The sequence below is a fragment of the Ctenopharyngodon idella genome, chromosome 6 (assembly GCF_019924925.1).
Source record: "Ctenopharyngodon idella isolate HZGC_01 chromosome 6, HZGC01, whole genome shotgun sequence".
NCBI lineage: Eukaryota > Metazoa > Chordata > Actinopteri > Cypriniformes > Xenocyprididae > Ctenopharyngodon > Ctenopharyngodon idella.
The window spans coordinates 34366540-34389512 of NC_067225.1; the positions used below are offsets into that span (position 1 = coordinate 34366540).

The following is a 22973-nucleotide window of genomic DNA, read 5'->3' on the forward strand; positions in this document are numbered from 1 at the left end:
TTTTAACCTTGTGAAAACTAATGAATGATTGTCCATAACGTATTAATCCTCAGTAAGCAGCCGCTCTGAGATCAGCCTCTCCCGCCGCAGCTCATCCGCGGGAAGCGCGAGACATCTGATTCCAGATCGGCTGCAGCAACAGCGCCTCGTGATGGGCGTGTCCTGCGCGCCGCGGCTCCGCCCCCTGCTGGCGTCACCACAGCTGCTAGCTCGTCGGTTAGCGTGCTAACAGCGCTCAGCAGTGATGAGACAGAGACAGGATGAGACAGCAAACCTGCGAATGAAGCCATTTCACCATCTCAGCTCAGGCCTGTGAGCAGAAAGCGCGACACAAGGGATTTAAACCGCGTTTGAGTCAATAATTATTCAAATCAAGAGTTCGGATGAGCGTCTGCAGTGCTGAGGTGATGTCGACTGTCTGTTTATGTTCATTTATTAGCCGGCATTGAGCCGCAGCTGACGCGTGTCACTGATACACACTCGTGATTATGTGTTTCTGTCAGGATATATTCTGCTGGTGGATTTAGTTAGTTGTCAGTTAACAAACAGGAGCTTTTAACGTGCTAACCGCTAGCGTTAGCCTGCATTATTTATTATAAACACTCATTGGCTGCGAGAAGCTCTTGCTTGCTCTTTAAATGGGGACTATAAGTGGTTTCTTGACCTCACTGCACAGACTGTAGTGTGTTCATCAGGTCCAGTACTCGCTTGACCATTTCTACATCCGTACAAGAGTGAATTTCACCAGATGCATCACTCAGATTCCACCGGCGAGAGCAGGCGGATGTCCCACCCGTCGGTGTTTGCCGGCCGCAGGGGCAGCGGTGCCACCGTCCCGTCTGATGACCACCAGACGCCAGCGCTGATGGCTCATCCAGCACCAGCCGGCTCTTCGTCACCCGGCCCGCATCACCATCCGCCCCACAGCCTCAACCTCCAGACCATCGGGACGCAAGGCAAGAAGAAGAGCGGCTTCCAGATCACGAGCGTCCTGCCGGCGCAGGTGTCTGCCAGCGGCAACAACAGCATCGCCGATGATACGGAGAGCTACGACGACATGGACGAGTCCCACACGGAGGACCTCTCCTCGTCCGACATCCTCGACGTGTCGGTTTCCCGAGCCACGGACACCGGCGTCCCTGTGCGGAGCTCATCGGAGGAAACGCTGAATAGTTTGCACGGAGGCGAGACTCCCGGAGTCACGTCGCCAAACGAACCAGTGATGCACCAGGGCTACATGGTCAACGGAGTCCACCATCACAAGGCCGTTCAAGGGCGGCCCGCGGCTTTAGCGTCGACAATCCCTGCTGTCCTGCAAGCTCCGGCTCCGAGTGGATGCTCCGTCCAAGCTGAGACCGGCGGATCCGCGGCATCGAGCCACTCCGCCGCAGCCGGTCCAGACGCCGGCGCCGCACCCGTTGCAATGCCAACGACGGCTGCATCCGCAGTTCCTCAGATGAGCACAGCCTCTCGCTTCAGGGTGGTGAAGCTCGATTCCAACTCTGAGCCGTTTCGGAAGGGTCGCTGGACTTGTACGGAGTATTACGAAAAAGACGCCCCAGCTGGAGACGTTGCGTCCGCCATTCACAAAGCCGTGGAGAGCATCATCCAGTCCGAACACGAGAGCACGAGCAGCTCCTCTTCTGGAAGCACCTTGAGCGGCGGAGGAGACGTCCAGCAGGCCTACCCCGGTTTGCACGCTCACCCACAAGACCTCCAGCCCGCCGCCAATGTCCTGATAGGTCCGGAGAGTGTCCCGGTCCGACCCTACACGGTAGAGGCCCAGAGCACCAGAGCACCTCCAGTGTCTGCCAGCCAGGGCTCGCTTCCTCCAGTGGAGTACAGCCCGATGCCGGCAGCTCAGCCTCTTCAGATTCCTCCCGTTCAGACTGCAGTGTCGCCCAGAGCTGCTCCAGTGCCCGTTGGGATTCCAGGACTTCCTCCAGTGGGCGTCGCTCAGCCCGTCTCTCCGCGGCCCCAGGGCAGCGCTTTCAACCCGGAGCAGCAGCAGCACACTGGAGGCCAGCTGTCTTCATCCAGCATGCCCTCATCCGCCGCTCCGCTGAGATCCACGTTCCCCCCCTCGTACGTGACGGCCTCGCAGCTGGAAGACGCCCATCGGCTGCTGCTGCAGCATCACTCGCTGCTGTCTCTGCCGCGGCTGACCGCAGGAGGCTTCACGGGCCTCGCTGGACCCGCTGCTCCTGATGCTGCGGCCGCGCTCGGACCGGACGGAGGCGCCGGTGCTTTCGCTGTCTCAGCTGGAGCAGATGAAGACAGGTAAGAGTTATCTTAGCTAGGGTTTGATGCCTGGGATTGGTTGAGTGTAATTGACATTTCCATTTTATTTTTAGTACAAAGTTTTAGTAATTTTTATTTTTTATTAACTTTTTTTCTTTTATTCATTTATTTATATAATAAAAAATAAATTTTATAAAATAAAACCATTTTTTTTCCTTTAGGTTTTTTTTTTAATATATATTTTTTTTAATTTAATAATTTTTATTTAATATTTATTTATTTTTATTTTAGTTATTTTAGTACATAATGTTAAACTAAATGAAAGTGAGAAATGTTACCTTGGTAACTATTTAAAAAAAAATATGTTTATATCTGTATCTCACACACACATATATATCTGTTAAATAGTTTTAGTTTTATATTTATATTTTTTTATTTATATTTTATTTTATATTTCATTAAAAAAAAAAATCGAGTAGTTTTAATTTTATATTTCCCATTTTTTCCCAGTTTTTTCAAAATATTTTTTAAATTTTCATTTTTTTTATTCAATATTAATTAATTATTATTATTATTATTATTATTATTATTTTAGCTATTTTAACACATAAAGTTAAAGTAAATAAAAATGAGAAATTGTGCCTTGGTAACTAGTTGAAATAATCTAACTTTATTCTATTTCAAGTAACAAAAGTTTTAGTCTCAGGTCACTCTAATAACCCTGATAGTGATGATCTAATATTGACCTCATTGAGATCAACAGTTTCAAGTGTGAATCGCATGATATCCCATATTTCAACTCAAAATAAAGATATTTTGCAAGTCTAGTTTTATGTTTGTATTGTGGCATCATGAAGTGTCGTTGCTGTGTGTCGTAGCAGAATCCGTCAGTGTTTCTGCAGTTTTGTGTGGATCTGTGACGGTGTTTCTGCAGCTGTACATGAAGAGTTTGTCCTTGAAAGAGTCTCTGTTCTTCAGTTTGAGCTCAATGTTCGGTCAGTCCTGAGCCTCTAAATATATCCGCTGGTCTCCGGAGCACTCGTCCGTCTTTCCTCTAGATCTGCCCTGTTTCTCCGTCTGTCCGGATCAGAGTCTCTGACGGCGGGTCGGTGCGAGCGGCCTGTCTGGTTGCCATGGTGACGCATCTGCGGTTCTGTAAGTGACTCAGCAGAAGATGTGAGCGTCGTCATGACGAAGTGTTGAACTGATAGAGACGAGCCTCAGTATTACTGCTCTCCGCTGATTGATTCGGTACTTTAACCTTATTCTTATTTTCTTTGCATTGCATTGTGGGATACAGTATTTCACACACTGTACACTGCAGAGTAACTGAAAGTTATAGCAGATTTCATTTTTAACGTCAGACTGACAAAAGGTAAAGTAGAATTGGAATAAAAATACATTTTTATTTACAAGACACCACACGTGTGGTGAGGTCATGTGACGTGAGCGTCTGTGTTTGGTTTGCAGTGTTGACTCACACTGAGAGTCCAGTGGAAAAACCCCATAGGCGTCATGTGACCCGTGTGTGTTTTAATCATTGATGTGACGTCGTCTCGTGTGTGTAAAAACTGCAGCGTCAGTCTGGACTTCAGATGTCATGTGATGCGACATGCAAAACATCATGTTCTTTCTCAGTGTTTCTGTCTTGTTTTCCAGCACAAATATCTAAACACTCTTAAATCAAGATACATTTACTGGAGAAGGGAAATGACTGAAGATATTGAGTCTTTAAGTGATTAGATATTTGTGCTGGAAAACGAGAAACACTGGAGAGGAACGTGATGTTTTGATGTTTTTCAGCAGGATCCGCTTCAGTCAGTCAGTGACGATTGGAGAATAAACGGATTCAGTGTGTCTGGGTGGAGTTTAGTACAATGATTTCTTACTAATATTGAAGATGAAATCTGTTTATGAATTCATGTTCCTGCTCTTAAAGTCAGGTGCTGTTCGGTTTCGGTTCGTCTTCTTCATTCAGCATTAATGTCTTAAATCTCCTCACAGAAGTAAAATGGTTTCATGTTGAAGTTGTAAAACACTAGAATATGAAAGTGCTGCATTGACATCTGAATCATATTTCTAACTCTGTGACTCTGACAGAATCAGTGTTGGTTTAGTATCATTGAGTTCCTAATATAGTTTTCATTAAAGGATTAGTTCACTTTCATATAAAATTTTCCTGATAATTTACTCATCCCCATGTCATCCAAGATGTTCATGTCTTTCTTTCTTCAGTCGAAAAGAAATTAAGGTTTTTGATGAAAACATTCCAGGATTTTTCTCCTTATAGTGGACTTCAATGGCCTCCAAACGGTACGGAACGGAACGAACGCGGCGCCAGTTACATTTTTTCCGTAAGTAGAATAGGGAAGGCGTAGGACATACAGCGTAAGCTTTTTGAAGAATATGAAAGTACGGTTTTGGCGGAAGCACTTGGAAGGCGATCATTTGTTTATATAAAGCATATACATTTACATTTTTTTCCGAAAATGTCCGATGGTTTCTCTAGATAAGACTCTTATTCCTCGTCTGGGATCATGTAGAGCTCTTTGAAGCTGCACTGAAACTGACATTTGGACCTTCAACCCGTTGAACCCCAGTGAAGTCCACTATATGGAGAAAAATCCTGGAATGTTTTCCTCAAAAACTTTAATTTCTTTTTGACTGAAGAAAGAAAGACATGAACATCTTGGATGACATGGAGGAGAGTAAATTATCAGGAAATTTTTATATGAAAGTGAACTAATCCTTTAATATTTTGAATTAGTTTTTTTTTAAAGTTTTACTATTTTTTTGTAAAAGTTTTATTTTTTTATTTCAGTTTCATTTATTTTATTTCAAGTAACATGTTTTTTTATGGTTTCAGTTTTAGCAGTGTCTGTATATGAGCTGATATCAGCAGCTGATCTGAGGACAGTACAGACGATATTGACAATCTGACTCGTGTCAGCTTCAGGTTCGACATGGTTTTGTCAACTTGAAACTAATCCTATAACCCTGAGTTTGTTCAACTACCATCATGGTACAGGCCCCGATCTGATGATTGTCCTGTGTTAGAGTTGAGATGGAGGCGCTGCAGTGCTGTGTGTGTCCTGAAGGTGGCAGTGCGTCTCCTCTCACACTGGTTTGTGTTTGGATGGAGAAGCTTTGGGCTCAGATCAGCCGCATGTCTTTAATCTGAGTGAGCAGATAATCTCACATCCGTCTGTGTTTGTGTCTCCATCATCATCATCATCATCATCACACAGATCTGTGATTTCTGTGGTGTGGAAAATGTGGACGGAATCGTAAAAATGGACTTTACAGTATAACGCAGAATGTCTCAGAATTTGGCAGATTTTGATTTTTGTTTGCCAAATAAATAAAAGGAAATGTTAACTTAATAGATTAAATACATTGTTAATCTTTCCATTTTTGATAATAAATTTGCATTAAATAACAAATCCAGAAACATTAAAACACGCAACACATTTCTTAAAAAATAAAAAAACGATTCATAGGGCGCTATTATTGTAAAAAAAAAAATAAATAAATAAATATATATATATATAATATACAGGTGCTGGTCATATAATTAGAATATCATCAAAAAGTTGATTTATTTACTTCAAAAAGTGATACTTGTATATTATATTCATTCATTACACACAGACTGATATATTTCAAATGTTTATTTCTTTTAATTTTCACCTATATATATATATATATATATATATATATATGAATTCAATTGATTGGACATGCTTTATGATGTATTAATCTTTAATTAAACCATTAAAACAGAACTAAGAAAAAAAAAATTAGGGGGAAAAATTAAACATTCATTTATTAGCACGTCTGCGTGTGTGTGTGTGTGTGTGTGTGTGTGCGCGCTGCACAACTCGCTTCCGTGTGACATGTCTGTTATGTAAGACAACAGAGACCTCCAGCCAATCACAGACGACCAGCTTAGCACGCCTTGGCAACAGTTGCTATGTGCCCTGTGTCCTACACACACATCTGAGAGACGAGACGCAGGTGATGTGAGACATTTGTGAAAACACACCAGATTACACAATCACTGAGAGACGAGAAGAAAGAGTGAAGCTGCAGAGACACATTCAGATATCCGTCTGATTGAATTAAAGTCTCACTTCATCAGTCCGACACACACACACACACACACGCACACACACACAGGTTTGTTTTTGTGAATTGTGGGCACATTCCATAGGCGTAATGGTTTTTATACTGTACAGACCATATTTTCTCTCCCCCTACACTACCTCTACCCCTAACCCTACCCATCACAGGAAACTGTGCACATTTTTACTTTCTCAAAAAAACTCATTCTGTATTTATAAGCCTTTTGAAAAGTGGGGACATGGAGTAATGTCCTCATAAGTCACCTCTTTTTGTAATACCTACGTCATACCCATGTCATTATACACATTTGTGTCCTGATATGTCTCACACACACACACACACACGCACACACACACACACACTGTGTGCATCTGAAGCAGCAGCTCTGGAGTTTATTAAAGGCACAATATGTAAGATTTTTATTAAAATATCCAAAAACCAGTAGAACAGTATAATATATTTAATAACAGTATTATATATTTTGTTGACTTGTGTATTTACATTATCCCAAATGTTTCCAAGACTATTTAAATCCAGAGAAATAAGCAATTTTAACCAGGGCATGGACCGTGTCCTTGCGTCGCCTATCAATGACATCATATCCGCGTTATCCATGGTTTACATTTTATTTTGTAGAAACCATAGAAACACCAAAGACGCTTTAATATATTATGTTTTATTAGACTGTTTGGATAAATTCATTGATCTAATCGTGTTATATAGCTCAACACCGTCTTATTGTTTAAATCTCGTTTTCTTGATTTACCATGTTTTACCCTGACTAATATCGATCTCTTACTGCAGTGTGCATTAGGTGTCTCATAGCAGCCGCCGAGTGAGCGCTGAGTAGCATTATAACATCTTTTACCACACAGATGTCTCTAATATGATAAACAGCGCTGCGTTACCCCACATACGCTTGACTGGAAGAAGAGAAAGTGGCGTCTGCGGCATAATAAGTCCCGCTGCTCTCGAGCCGTGTGTCGCACTCGTCAATCATTAGCAATCGCTCCAGCTCTGCTTCATACTACGGTAATATTAATACGTCTTTAATTCATTAGCTTATCCATGAATATGATTTCTGGCCAAATCTCGTCACTGTAGATGTGAAGACAACACCTCCCATGATCCTGTGAAATCAAGGCGTCATCAAGCTACACTTTGTTTTGAATAAGCGACCTCTAGTGGCGAAAAACTACATATTGTGCCTTTAATATGCTGCTGATCCAGATCTCTCATAACTTTCTAATGACAGAAATTATTTCAGAAGCAGAGTGCTTTATGTTCATAACATACATTATACACAGATAGATAGAAATGTAATTATATACACTTAAAATTCCCTTATTTGCGTGTTGATTGGAATTGAAAGCACGTCATTGATTGTGTAACGCTGACGAGCTCATCAGCAGAGATTCAATCAGAGCGGCTTGATCTAGTTAAACACATCATCAGCTGATCAGAGGAATCAGTAGTTAGTGGTGCTGCTGATGTCCCAGAATGCAACAGATGACCTGTTCTCTTTATCTCTCGTGTAATTTAGTTAGTGTTTGTATTCAGTGTGTTTCATAAAGCCCTGCGACATTCAGTTCTTCATCTCCTACTGTAGAGCGAGGAAGACTGCACAGGATCTTCATTTGAGTTTCATGAAATGTGCTTTTTTTTAGACCATGTGACCCATTATTAGTGTGTCAGAGGCGCTTGTGCTGTTTGTGTGAACCAAGTATTTTCCTCATGTTTTGATGGTTTAATTGAACTTGTAGGTCATGTGTTGTTGTTGTGGTCGTCTGCAGCCGTGTGTCTGTACGTGTGCACGCGTGCGCTCTTCTGTTAGCGTGTGTTCCCTCAGTCTTTGTTCTGTAGCGGTGGACGCTGGGCTCGTGCTGTGTGTGCGGCGTACCGTACGCTAATACGCGTGAGCGAGCAGGACGTGATTACGGGCGTGTGGTGTGTGTCCAGACCTGAGCATGTGATTGGCTGCTGCTTCTAATCTTCACTGACTGTTTATGTAACAGTAGCTGGTCACGTGACTGCAGTGACATCACAGCTTGATCTTCTCCACTGTTAGTGTGTGTGTGACGAGCATCGAAGCCATTCAGTGGGACGTCAATTAGCAGCGCTCACACACACACACACACACAGATCTTTAGCGTGGCAGTGTTGATGTGGTTTGCGTGTGAGGGCGTAACGGGGCGTTCGGCGGGCGTTCGGGGTTTGTGTGGAGTGTTTGATTGACAGCTCCATGAGAGAGACGGGGCTGCCCGAGAAGATGCCGCTGCGCCTGCTGTTCTGGGAACTGGAGCGACACCGCAGGTAAAACACACGGACGCTCACGTCTGACCGGCTCTGATGTCTGTCTGTTTGTTTTGGGCTGATGGGAACTGGGTCAGGATGATGAACACGTGATTCATGTCTTTACTGATGACAATATTTGATATGGATCTTGATATTTTGTATCTTTACACATTTGCTGTGAAGTTATTTCAGTGTATTTATCAAAGGAACATTCATTTAGACCAAAATAAGAAGTATTGTGCATTTATATTTTATGCATATGGCAGATGCTTTTATCCAAAGCGACTTACATTGCGTTTCATTGTGGATATTTGAGTTTTACAGCAGTCGTGTTTCATTTGATTGTTTCAGTTATTCCTTTACAGGAATATTTTGAATTTATTTCTTTTTATTATAGGTTTATTATACCTTTCCAAAAAAAAAGTTTGCATATGTTTTTAGAGTATCATATTTGATGCATCAGGCTTTTATGGCTCATATAGTCTGATATAGTGAGAATATGGAGGAAAAAATTCTCAACTCAAAATGAGCAAAAATCTGCTGTTTGCTGCAGATGATGATATTTATATGAATGTAAATCAGTGAGATCTTTGTAACAGTACAGCAGATACTGACATAAAATACATATAAATATCAGTATCTGCCAATAATTAGATCTCTGATGATGAAGGCCCCCGCCAACCTGTCACTCACATGAGATCCACCAATAGCAAACCACAACCATCCAATCAATTCCCCACAGACAAAATCAAGCCCCGCCCTACATTTGATCTCGTTCCAGAAGCGTTTCACTCAGAAAGACATCACAATAGAGAAAACGAGTGCAACTTGCAAGTTTAAAGATATATAAATTTAAAAAAATGATGTGCACAGTTAAGTAATTTATAATAAATACCGCAATATTCCATAAAAAAAAAATAAGAATAGTCTGTTTTGATTTCATGGTGACTTTAAATAGTGAAATGTGACGATATTTAGATGACGAGCAGCGGTTGTTTGTCAACAGGGAGATAAACGCCATCTCGTGTCAGCTCTGAAACAGCAGGAGGGAGGGGCGCGGCGCGGCATAGATTAGTGAAATGACCCGCGGTCTCAGCCAATAGCGTGCTGCCGTGCGCTGAACCCTCTTTTATTATGCAAATATGTCCGCGGCTGCAGATTCTCGCTGCACTGAGTTCATTCAGAGCGCCTTTGTGTCGAAATCATCAGCGCCTCACGGAATAAATCACGAACAGAATCGAGAATGTGACATTGAATCTTTTTCGGTTCTATTCGACGAGTTTGATGGGCGGAATAGAATGAATTCTCCGTGTTACACGGTGGCGATGGATGTCGGTGTTTGTCAGCTGAGGAGTTTTTCCATCTCGTTTCTGTCGTCGGTTCTGGGCGCTGAGAGCTCGTCACCCGTCAGTCTAGAGAACAGGTAAACACGAGATATTCAGGAGCCCCTCGATCGCTGCTGTAATCTAATAAACGATAGGCTGCACTGGAAAACTTCTCATCTGATGGATCCTTTCAGTTTCGATTGCCTGGAATCTTCATCTTTATCTTCTGCTCCGTCTTTGAGGGCTGATGTTATGCAACATCATCAGAACCGCGAATGAATGAATGAATAACTGTGTTTCTTCTTCTCTTCAGTTCCTCAGGAGCCAGTGTGGTGGCCATAGACAACAAGATCGAGCAAGCCATGGTGAGTTTGATTTGACATTCTCTTGATCAAGATCATTATTCTGCTTCACCGCGCGTGAACATCATCTTTAGATGACACGAAGACTTCTGACAAGGCTTTAATAATGGAGTCATACACGATTCATTTAACACGCATTCATAGCTGCTTGATATGTAAAATAATTGGGTAATTATTTATGATGAAGTTCGAATGTCACATATGGATGGGAATTGTAATGACATTGAAGTCAAGTTGGGAACATTAATTTGAAGCTCCTCATTTCTGTGATGTTTCCCTCAGTCTGTGTGTTTATTATTGGTCTATTTGGAGCCTGTGGTTGTTGCTAGGCAAACGCTGACACTGATGCCCTGAATAACTGAGCAGCTCCACCCTCTGGATGAAGAACATTCTGTTCCTCTTTCCCACTCCAGACGGATGCAAAGATTATATACAGGCAGAATCCCTGATCCAACGCTTATAAATCCGCTTTAGGTGACTGTAGGGTCTTTATTCTCATGGATATATAAGGGAATCGTATAATTGGGATTGTCAGTGTCATGGGAATTTACACGTTTCTAGCTGTGTTCTGCTCGGAAATGTTTAACCAGCTAGAAATTGCTCATAAATCCTCCTTATCCGATCATCACAAACTACTGAAAACAGGAGACGGGGTTATCATCATTAACCAAAACAATTCAACTATTTTAGTTACAAAATAAACCTAGGCAACATTTCAAATTTTTTAGTTTAACTTGACGTACTAAAAAAAAGAATAAAACGCACATTTAAAAAACAAAAACTTATCAAACTTTTAAAAACGCACAGCAAAATTACTAAAATTAACGTGATACAGATTTATTGTTTACACTGAAATTCATTTTGCATCCATAAGGTCAGGTTTCTATTTCTACAACGTCGTGGCTGGAACAACAACATACAAACTATGATAATCTCAGGTTCTGATTAAAGAATTTAATGTGAGTTTGAATATTTATAGCCGTATTGAAAGCAACAATGAATAATTCTTGAAAATAAATGAAAGGAAACAAGAACGTTCAAACTGTGAACAAACAAGTGTATTCTATATGAATAGAGATTAAGTATTTTTAATATATTTTGAATTTTTAATTTGTTAATATGGTGTAATATTTTTGAATTTGATTATGTACTTATCCATTTGAATGCGAGTGCAGTGCGCTTGCAGAGACTCCGCCCACACAATCTTCTGATTGGCAGTGATTTTTTTTTTTTTTTTTTTTTAATTGTTTTTTTTATTTGTGTGTTCCTGCAGGACCTGGTGAAGAGTCACCTGATGTACGCGGTGCGTGAGGAGGTGGAGGTGCTGAAGGAGCAGATCAAGGAGCTGATGGAGAAGAACTCTCAGCTGGAGCAGGAGAACGCGCTGCTGAAGAACCTGGCCAGTCCTGAGCAGCTGGCACAGTTTCAGGCGCAGGTTCAATCCGGCTCGCCCACCTCAGGGGTCCCGCCGGCCCTCCCGTCCAACCCGGGCCCCGGAGCCAGCGCGTGACCTCCTCTGGTGACCCAAACGGGACTAAACGATACTGTGAACGGACTCCAGCTTGAACATTCGCCACAGTCAGACGGACGATCTGACCTCATCGCACATCTTGCTGTCAAACGTCACGCGTCAGGAGCTTCACCCGCCTCAGACAATCAGTGCTGACGGAGCCGCCAGTGTGAGCCAGAGCCGTGACGCCACTCGTGCTGTCGTTGCCACATTCTTCTCCTGTTTTTATGATGGTTTCGTTACTGGTTTTATTTTGTTTGCCTTTTATTTTTGTGGCTGTTTATAGCTGTATTGAATAAATGAGCACTTTGTAGTCGACACATGTGAATAAGACCAAACAAGGGTGAATGTGAACTTTGACCTTCAGTGTTGTGGGAATCCGGGACTGTTTAAAGGCTTGCACGTTTGTGTGTAAAAATAAACGTGGGTCGTGAATCGAGTTTCACGATGAGAACGAACACACAGACTTCCTCATGAACGATTAAGTTATTTGCCTTACAGTCCATTGCTCCGGTCAGTGATCGTGACCCTTGACCTCACAGTACATGCATGTTTCCTTCAAACGATGTGACGTCATGCAGTTGCACTAAACTGTTGCACACTGACTTTAATAAATGACCATGAAATGAACGCTGGTGTCCTGCTGCCCTCCTTCACATGGAAACCGATACCGCTGGTTCTCGAGCAGCTGTAGGTCAGTTAGCGGTGTTAATGTTACTGATGCTGATACTGACCTTCACGCACTGGTCAGTGAAAAGAAAACATCCAGAATACACATTTAAAATGTCCCTATTATGCTTTTTCAAATGAATGTAAAAAGTCTGCAAAGCTTTAAATATCAAAGTGCAGATAATGTTTTTGTCTCTTAAAAGAAAGAATCAATTCTGAAACGAGTCGTCAGTAAATCAGTCTCACTTCCTGCTGAACCTATGTAGGTTTGTATCTAATTTGCATAATCACTGCCTCTGGTCTTCATTGGCTGAACAGCGTCTCTTTGCCCCGCCCTCAATCACTGTAGTTGTGTCTGAGACTGGAAGAGTTTGGTTCGTGTTGTTCATGTCGAAGACGCTGTTTTCTGCCGCAGAAGCAAATCCACTTTGATGAGATTGATACGGGAAAACCGACGCCATCGTTACTGTTCGTATCACTGCGAATCAAGTGCTGAGATTCAGATATGATAATGAGCGTTTGGTTTCTGACCAATCACAGCAGACTGGGCCGTCTGACCAATCAGAGCAGAGCAGCTCTCAGAAAGGCGGAGTTTAGAGAGACCTGAATCCTTGATCGAACCGTTTCAGACTGTGAGAAAAGTGTTTTTGACTTTGGACACATGTGAATCTTTAAAATAGCATCATAGGGACGCTTTGTGTTTATTTTATTGCACTTTATTTACATCTGTAAATTTCAATCTTTAAAGGCGGTGAGTTTGAGTCAGAAATCTCCACTTCAGCAGCTTTACACACACCTATCTTTACAGGTTTATTCATATCTATATTCTGAATGTTTGTTCTTATATTATTCTCCTTTATTTATGCAATGTTTTTCCCCTATAAATATGGTAAAAATGTATTTGTCTTTTGTCTGTTGACAGTATTTTCTGATTTACAAAGTGATAAAAAGTCCCCTCTGGAAGAATTATGAACCTGCTTTATCCAATGTTCAGTTTTATGTGCTGGAAATGTATGCAAATGAATACATATTTAATTAGATAATGCATCGTTTGCGTATTTAAACAGCATTTTAGAGCACATGTAATATAAAACGGATTAATCTGGCGAAAGAATGATGTTTATATGTTAACAGTGTGTGTTTGTGTCGTTCATTACTCCAGCAGTATCTGATTCTGCGTTTCATGTGTTTCATCAGTGTCTGTATGAGTGTCACATGGATACTAGTCAGAGATGTTGTTGCTAGGCAACTAAATATAGACATGAAGACAACTTAACTTTAGTCCTCTGACTGATTCATGATTCATTTAGCTGGTCATTCTTCCACAGACGGACACTGAAGCTCCATGAACAGAAGAATCCATGTGCTTATAAATTTCGTTTACGTCTCACGTTTAACCCTTTAAAGAGGTCATGAATTGAGAAATGAACTTTTCCTTGAGCTTTTGATATATCAGAGGTCATCGTACTATAAGAATATCCTGTAAGTTTCAGAACTGAAAACTTCCTTGTTAGTCCAAAAACAGCTTTTATTGACACCAGACCCAGAGAACGACTGATCCTGGAATGTGACTATCATAGATAGGTGAAACTCTGCCTCCGCAGAAGAAATCAACGCCTACTTCATCATTGCAGCGTTAGCCCCGCCCACTGGTGTGTTAGTGAGATGAGGAGGAGAGAAGAGCGATACAGGACTAAAATAACATTACCTTTCAAAGGATCCTAATGCAGGAATATGGTTATTTATTTTCAACAATGTGAATGTCTCAGTTGAGCTTTATTTATTTATATTCGGTTCATTTCACTGTGGATTCTTTGGTAAATCAATCGCATTTCGGCGCAAACAGACTTTTACGATATGGACTCAACAGTAATGCAGCAACATGTGAGTAACTGTGTTCATTCTAATGCCTGATCTGATATTAATGATTCATGTACAGTCACATGTTCTTCATGTCAGTAAATCAAACCAGTGACTAAAACTTCACGTTATTTCTCTTAGTAGGATGAAAATAATCTGTTATTTAAACGGTGATTAAATTATATACAGAAAGCGTTCAAAGAACGCTCCCTTTACAATCGCTGGAGCTGTCAATCAAACAGAGCGAGTTTATCAGCGACTGAGTTCTGGACTCACGCCAAAACTCCCGTTTTATTCAACGAATCTCTTAGTTACATCACGTCTGCACTGTTAGTTATGATGAAAGCATTCGTTAGTGTGCAGAAATTGAGTTCAATGACGAGATCACTGCTTTCATGAGCTCAACAACATGTCTGTGATCGACTACAATGTTCATCACTGCAACCTTTCATGCCACGATCTGAATATAATGCCACAGATCTAAATGTGATGCTATAATCAACACTTTTCACACTTTTTTTTACATTTTTGATGGAAAAATCATACTAACATTATAAGTGCACCTCTGGAAACATTATAAAACAATAAAAAATGCAGTTCATGACCCCTATAAAGCCTGACACACAATTATTGTCAGAAAGTTTTTATTTTTTTAAATGGATTAGTTTATTGAACCTTTAGACAATTTTTTGAAAAAGTTATGTTTTTTTGAGTATCATATTTGGTTTATCAGATCATGTTGATCATTTAGAGGCCGGTCAGGTCAGATATGACAGTATCTTTATAGGGTTAATGTGTTGAGGGTCACTAGGACGGAGAAAGAAGGTAAAATCATCACGTGTCTCTGGATGAATTGAAGGAAGAATCGTGCGGATCGTTGTGTTTGTGTGTTTATGTTCTGCTGTGACCTTTGACCTTAAGCCCCACCCCCTCTGCCCCACAGCAGCCAATCAACAGCAGCGCTTTAGTGTGTGACAGCGAGAGTCCAAACATCTGAAGCCTCGTGTCTGAATGTGTTTCCTGTTTGTTCGGAGCCCAACAGGAAGCTGCTCCTCATAGCTTCACATTCTCTCTCTCTCTGCAGTGTGAAATATTCTCCATCATCATGTTTGTTCAGGTTTATTCGGCATCAATGATAAAGTCTTTGTTCGGAATGTTAGTGCAACGTTATTTATACATCGTTCAAGGAGCGTTTATTTGTACGTTCATCTAACGTTTTTTACTTGTTTCAGAGAACCTTCAAAAGTAACGTCCTCCCATAATGTTTGAAGAATGATACAATTGAACGTTCCCTTAATGTTCACATAACCAAGAAAAAACGTTCAGAAATAACATTTATTAAACGTAATAGAAAAATGTTCTTAGAACTGGGTTATGATGACTTTAGGTTACTTTTACTCGTTTTTCACATAGATTAGAATATGATATTTTGTATCAGACTGATCTAAGAAGACAAAGAGAAAGAAAATATATTTCAACAACATGAAGTGCATTAAACACTACAGTACGCCGGGGTTTACTGAGGAAGAACATCAGGCTTTGCAGTGTTCCAGAATCAGTAATCAGTGGATGATGATGACAGTATTTCACATCAATCGGAGTTCAGTAACGAGTCTCATGATCACATGGTCTGATTGAAGTTTGTGTGTCATTCAGGCCTCAAACAGCATCAATATCAAAGCCAGACGCTCTTTTGTTTGTTCGGTTCACCTTCAACACAAGCTCATCATCATCTGAGCGAGACGATCAAAAGACAGCGCTGATGTTCCTGAGCGCTTCTTTAGAAAGAGCTGATTTCATAGTATTGACCGGTAAACAGGACGGGGTTAATGATGATTAATTGTGAAGCAGCAGTGAAACACTTCCTGACTGTGTTTAAATGTTAATTTGGGGAGGTTTTATTGAAGGACTGTTGAACACTGAAAGTTTAAAATATTTCTCAGCTCTTCAATCTTTCCTCTTATGAAAAATAGTTTTCGGTTTAAATCAAACGTTTCCAGAACAGCTTTGCATCCAAACACATTTAACTTAGTGTCTCAAACATAAGCATAACCTGTTTCTCTCAGCGTTGATCTTCCTCCAGCTGACTCCTGAGATCCTGCAGCTGCTTCTCCAGGTGTGTGACATCACCGCGCAGCTGCCAGTGACCCGACTGCGCCTTCTTCAGCTGACTGCGCAGACGCTTCAGGACGGCTTCGAATCTGCGCTGCTGAATCTGAGTCAAGAAACATCACGACAGTCTCAGAGTCTGCATCTGTCTCATATTTGATGAAGTTTGCATCACTGATTCTGTAATTTTCCTGTTCATCACTGAATCAGCTGACTGGATCTGAGAGTGATTCATTCATTGACTTTGACTCTGTTCACCTCGATCTCTCTCCTCAGCTGCGTCTGCGTTCGCTCTTCGTTCTCCAGTTCAGCTTTTCTCTCCCTCACAGTCTGTCGGGCTTCATGAATATTCACCTTAAGAAAGTCAATGTCCTTCTGCAAAGATCAAAACAAACACATGATGTTTCCATCTAAATGGTTTTATGCACATTTTGGAATATCGCATAAAAACGCTGGATGGAAACGTCAAGATGGCATAAATTCTAAAAATGTGCATGAAAAACTAATGTGTTCAATTGAGGCGGAGAAGAAGAGGCGCATAAACTACAATTTTACTGTATAAATGCCTCAAAACCTCATGTGACTTTGCCTCAGCAGAGGCTGTGATTGGATAACTGGACTAACCAGTGGATATTTTGTGCCAATTTCCCAGGAAGTGATGATTTTGTTCTCTTGGACACATGGGATGGAAACGCTGCTTTATTCTCAAATGTTTTATGCCATATCTGCAGTTTTGTGCGTAAACAGCTATAGAGACCTGCGCCTGTCGGACAGCACTGCCGTCTGGGTTCTGGAGATCCGTCTTCAGCTCCTCCAGCGCGGCTGTCAGGTCTCGCACCTCCTGATCCTTCTGCTGCAGCTCCTGATGGACGTCTGCTCGGCTCTCCAGCACAGACACGGCCGTCCGGTACTCCTGCATCTCGCTGCGGTACGAGCCGAACTGCGTCAGCTGCGAGCGGGACTTCTCCTGCTGTTCCTCGATGCAGTTTCTGAGCCTCAGGTTCTCCAGCAGGACGGCCTGAATCTGTGCGTCCAGACTGACGATGCTGCGGTGCACCTGCTCCATGTCACAGTGAACGACACTGAGCATCTTCTCCTTCAGATTCACACCAGAACACACAGACTCGCAGCTCTGATCCGCTTCCACAAGAGACACCTGCAGGAAACACACATGAACTTTCATCATCAGAATCACGTGACTGCAAACAAGCTATTTAACTGTTTTAGCTGTATATCCAGGTCGATGTGTGGTGTATATGAAGATATCAATGTGTGTGTGTGCGCGTGCACCTCTAGTGTGTGTAGTTGTTGCTGCGCGTCTCTCAGTTCCCGCGCGCGCGTCGCCCCCTGCTGCAGAACCTCCTGTAGTGCGTCATTCAGAGGAAAGTCCTGCTGTCTGAACACAACAAACGGGTCTGTGTGGTCATTACGACTTTATACTTGATTATCTTAATGTAAATTGGCCTGAGGAACCGCCTTCAGAAACTCCGTCTGTCGTCTAACGGTTGATTTCTGTCAGTAAAGCTTCAAATGCCGTAGCGTCGACAAAACCGAGCTAACCAACTGTTATCAAACATTACAGACACAATTTCGCAGTTTACATTTTAAATAGATGAGAATTTACTACATTTTCCCCTGAAGTATAGCTGATAAACTTTACCTGTGATTGTCCATCATTACAGCGGGAAAGAATGACGGATGTGCGCATGCGCGTCAATATTAACGCAGTTATTTTAGTATCGTTTAGATACTATAATGGTTTTTATTATTTTTTAAATAATTATATATATCGTTAGAGTTTTCGTAATTTTGTTGTTTTTGTAATTTTTTACTTTTTATATAGTTTTATTAGTAGTTTTATTAATAGTTTTAATTATTTTAGTACTTCGAATTAAAGTAAACCGGAAATGAGAAGTTATATATACACACATATATATAAAACTTGTGTCTTGTGTGTCAATTTGTGTGTGTGTGTGTGTGTGTGTGTCAATGTGTGTGTGTTCTCTCCTGTCTTTAAATCTCAGCTTTTGAGTCATAAATGTTTTCTTTAGTGTTTTTTTTTTTTTACTTCAGAACAATAACTGACAGAAACATTTTATATTTTTTATTAAATATTATTTTCTGCAAAAAAAAGTTACAAAATAAAATAAATACAACAAATAATGTCAATAAATTATTATGCTTTTATTACCAATAATAGCTGGTATTTTTACAACTATAATGTAGCTCTAAACTTCATAAACACTTTTGGCATAGATTGATGGTAAACGTTAGTAATTTGTTTTCTATTTATTCTGTCTGATTCTTTAAGGACTATCAGGAGTCAAACCTCATGCGGCTGGATAACATTACTATGATGACATTTACAAAAGCAGAATTCAGTAAGTTTGGCCATCTGGAAAGATAAGAACATCAGACTGAACTCAAACTCTCTTACAGCTTTATTTCTGTAATATCTGCTCAATAAATCACACTGACATTCATCAACATCACTATATAATGATCTGTGATCTCACGACCGAGTGTTTTCATCAGGGAACATTTTTGAATATTGATATTTTTGAATGTTTCCTTTCACATTTTTTACTTTTTCTTAGTTTATACTCTTCAAAGGCTGATCTAACCCGAGTCTCAGTCGGACTCCATGAGCTGCGGGAGAAACACTGTTGATACAGACGCTGGACCTGCTCTGTAACGACACACAGACGTCTGACCTCAGATCAGATCTGTTCACTGTGTTTGTCTGCCGTCTGTTTCTCACTGTGTCAGTCTGCCATCAATGTTTACGTCTCAGTTTGATGTCCGAGTTCGGAGTGTTTAGGATCTCACACAGATGTTATTTCAGTGTAAATCTGGCTGCAGATTGTTTGACTCATCTGAGTGTTTTATTGTTCGGTGTGTTGCGTAATGATGGATGTGTGTCATGTTCAGTAGTTTGATCTCGATCTTCAGACACTGTTTACCCCGTTCTGCTATTTCTGATATATATATTTGGCCTGTATTTGATTGTTTTGCGTCTATTTCTAATCCTGCTCGTCTGAGGAAGTATCACACATTGTGTTTGGTGGACAAACAGGATGAGACGCTCAGACGGGTATTCCCCTACGAGTACAAATGAACCTGAAACCGTTCCTGTATAATTGTTGCTGTTTGAGCATGAAAAAGCTCTGCAAAGTTCCAGTTCTTCTCTATATCAGTGTCAGTGTTTCTGAACTCCCTGAAACGCCTCCATCTTGAGTTTTCTTCACAATATTCCTCATTTAAATAATTCATGCGCAGAATAAAGGGGCGGGGCCTGGTTGAGTTAGTTAGTAGTGTGTTGAAACTGGCGGTTATGGTAAGGGGCGGGACATTTCCCAAACACCAATCACAACACAGTGTTCCAGCCGACCAATCAGAGCACATTGTGCTTTAAAGAAGGAGGGGCTTCATAGAGACAGGAACTAAACAGAGCGTTACTGACAGACTGGGAAGAGAGGAGCTGAACAATGGAGAATATGAGGAAAATAATCAACCTGTTCTAGTAGAGCACAAAAACAAGACTTTGTAAAAGAGCATAATAGGTCCTCTTTAAATATGACATTAAATATGTCTCCTCACAGAGCTCATTTGCTGATCCTAAAAGCCCCAAAGTAGCTTCCTTCAGCCTCCGGGTCGAGCATCCATGAGTTGGAGACGCTGACGTACACGCCGTCTCCGTCCCGCAGTGGGAACAGTCCGGCCTGCTGATGGCAGCACATGTCGTACGCTCCTCTCCTCCAGCTGCGTGTGCTCCCGGTCTTCATCAGCACTGTCCTGGAGGGGGCGCTGTGAGTGGCTCGCTCCTGGAACACGTACTGGATGAGCTGGACCGCATCAGACGAGCCCGGGCCAGAACCAGCCTCCGTCTCCAGGCTCTCGTAGTGACGGAAACACGTTTTGGCGTATATGTAGTACAGCCCTGATTTCTGGACAAGAATTCGTCCGTCGTGGTATCTGAAGTGTGACAGATGACCCTGATCAGGGTTCCAGTGGATGATCGTGGCACGAACGTTCCCTGAGAACGACAGTATAACATTCACACATGCACCAGAAAACTGATTATACACTGTAAAAAAAAAAAGATTTTTGGTCGTTTACCAGCACAAATATCTAAACATTCTTAAAGGGGTGGACTTTTTTAACTTTAGTTAGTGTGTAATGTTGCTGTTTGATCATAAACAACATCTGCAAAGTTACGACACTCAAAGTTCAATGCAAAGAGAGATATTTTCTTTTACAGAAATCACTGTTTGTGTTGAATCAACTCCACAGCAACTACATAAATTTATCCATTCAGAAACGTCTAAAAGTTGTAACTTCTTCCTGAGTCTCTCCATCAGTGTCGACTCCGGTTTGAACAATGTAAGGCTGAACACCGTTACTGACAATCCTCATTTTGGCTGCGTGAGATTCTCCAGCTTTGTTGTTGTTGAGCTGTTAAAGCTCCGCCCTCTTCTGGAAAGGGGGCGGGAGCAGCAGCTCATTTGCATTTAAAGGGACACACACAAAAACGGCGTGTTTTTGCTCAAACCCAAATAGGGGCAAATTTGACAAGCTATAATAAATGATCTGTGGGGGATTTTGAGCTGAAACTTCACAGACACATTCTGGAGACACCAGAGACTTATATTACATCTTGTGAAAGGAGCGTTATAGGTGCCCTTTAACTCACTACATTGTGATGATTTTTTTCAGAAAACAAGACTTAATATCTTCAATCATTTTTCTTCTCCAGTAAATGTATCTTGATTTAAGAATGTTTAGATATTTGTGCTGGAAAAGGAGACAGAAACACATTGTTTGCAGTGTGTGAGAGTGATCATGTTAATGATAATGTTTGCAGTTACTGTGTGTCTGTCTGGAGGGTTTGATTGGCAGGTGAGCAGCTGCTGGAGTTTCTCTGTGTTTCTGACGTGTTGATCGTTCACTGACGACAGTGTCTTTAATAACAGCCTGTTTTAAAACAATCAAGATATCTTTAATATTTTTATACAGCATTTTATTGTTTTTTTTTATTAAACTCAGATAACACTTTCACATGATATTCCCAGCTAACACTGAACATCCTCAGAACCTTTTAAATGTTGTTACTTGTTTCAAAGAAAATTCAAAAGTAACGTTCCCTTAATGTTTGAAGAACGATACAATGGAATGTTCCTTAACATTCATATAACCAAGAACAATAATTTTTTTTTAAAAACTGGACATTTTGAACTTTTAAAGGACATTTTAAAAATGTTTTCATAACTTAATGTGAATGTTCTTGGACCATATTTTTGTCAGCTGGGTTCATACAGCAAAATCAAACAAATGAATCAAAGAAAGCCTCGTACCTCAGAGTGGTTCTTCAGCTCTGTGACTGAATCCATCTGGAAGAGATCAGAAACATTAGAGACAGGCAGTAAACGAGCCGTCTTCAGTCGGGATCCTGATGGGAAGCAGGAGAATCACAGAGTTCTGATGGGAATCACACTGACACTAGTGCTGTCAATCATCAACAATCAGACGATTAAGGAAAATAACAGAATCAGTGATACAAATTCAGCTGTAAAGCAGCTCTACAGAAGACAACAGTGTCATTATTCAGATCAACTGTCAATTATTTTTTTAGGACTGATCATAACTACACAAATAGGGTGAATTCGGGTGATTGGGACACTTTTTGTCATTGAGATTACTTAGAAAATCCCAATCGACCTGAATTCACCCCATTTATTAAAATTAGACATTTTCATTGACTTTAAAATGTTCAATCTCCCCATTATTTCCATGTTTTCCCTAACCTGTACATACAGATGTTTAGGCACAGAACAGAGAAAGCTCCGGTACCTGTGTGATGAATCCAGTGCAGTGCAGCAGCAGTGTGACAGCGGACACGAGCTGGAGGAACCCGATCACACTCACGGCCACAATCACGCGCGCGTTCACAGCGGTGTCCATCCTGGCTGAGTCCAGTGCACTGGTTCTCCGGTCACTGCTCTCTCTGTCGGTCGGAAGCTTGTCCTTGTGGCGGATCCGCTCAGAATAAGCTGTTTCTACATTGACAGTCATTTACAGTTACTTTTTTGTGACTGGAGAAGCGCGCGAGACTGTAGAACAGGAACAGTGACTGAGTGAATGATGAAGTGAGCGGATGATTCGCTCACCGTTTGGACCGATTCCATGAAACGCCTCATACTGCACTTTTTTGTCTGTAGCCTACATTTGTTTCTTATGAAAGATTGTTTCCGCTACCTAGTAAAAAATAAAATAAATAAATAAAAAGTTTTTTTTAAAAGTCAGAATTTCGAGATAGGCCTATGAACTCTCATTAGCGAGATAACAATTCGCAATTATCTTTATTTATTTATTTTTTATTCCATGGTGGAAATAATTTTAAATAACATTACAAGCGCAAATGCAACTCTTGACAAATGTTCTGATGTCCAACAGTGCCTGTTAAGAATAAAACATGTT

General features: G+C 41.2%; 3 protein-coding genes across 5 annotated transcripts; 1 reads left to right on the top strand and 2 right to left on the bottom strand.

The window, feature by feature from the left end:
- Window positions 1-200: 200 nt before the first annotated feature.
- zgc:65895 (uncharacterized protein LOC393546 homolog) lies at window positions 201-12488 on the top strand. 3 transcript variants are annotated; one of them, XM_051896725.1, is made up of 3 exons: window positions 201-2280; window positions 10300-10351; window positions 11622-12488. In XM_051896725.1, exons 1-3 carry the CDS (start codon window positions 749-751, stop codon window positions 11856-11858), a joined length of 1821 nt encoding a protein of 606 aa, XP_051752685.1. In that variant the 5' UTR covers window positions 201-748; the 3' UTR covers window positions 11859-12488. The 3 variants fall into 3 exon arrangements, with proteins under 3 accessions (XP_051752685.1, XP_051752687.1, XP_051752686.1); XM_051896727.1 differs by lacking the exon at window positions 201-2280 and adding an exon at window positions 7782-8679; XM_051896726.1 differs by lacking the exon at window positions 201-2280 and adding an exon at window positions 9209-10084.
- Window positions 12489-16261: 3773 nt separating this feature from the next.
- Window positions 16262-18198, bottom strand: LOC127514188 (coiled-coil domain-containing protein 122). Its single transcript, XM_051896731.1, has 4 exons — window positions 17787-18198; window positions 17254-17652; window positions 16755-16871; window positions 16262-16602 (listed from the first exon to the last, which is right to left on the bottom strand). The coding sequence occupies exons 2-4, from the start codon at window positions 17584-17586 to the stop codon at window positions 16450-16452; spliced, it is 603 nt and encodes a 200-aa protein (XP_051752691.1). The 5' UTR covers window positions 17587-17652; window positions 17787-18198; the 3' UTR covers window positions 16262-16449.
- A 721-nt stretch (window positions 18199-18919) lies between these two features.
- LOC127514325 (tumor necrosis factor ligand superfamily member 11-like) lies at window positions 18920-22966 on the bottom strand. The gene is made up of 4 exons (XM_051897081.1): window positions 22347-22966; window positions 21851-21886; window positions 21365-21470; window positions 18920-20532 (listed from the first exon to the last, which is right to left on the bottom strand). Exons 1-4 carry the CDS (start codon window positions 22566-22568, stop codon window positions 20102-20104), a joined length of 795 nt encoding a protein of 264 aa, XP_051753041.1. The 5' UTR covers window positions 22569-22966; the 3' UTR covers window positions 18920-20101.
- Window positions 22967-22973: the final 7 nt, after the last annotated feature.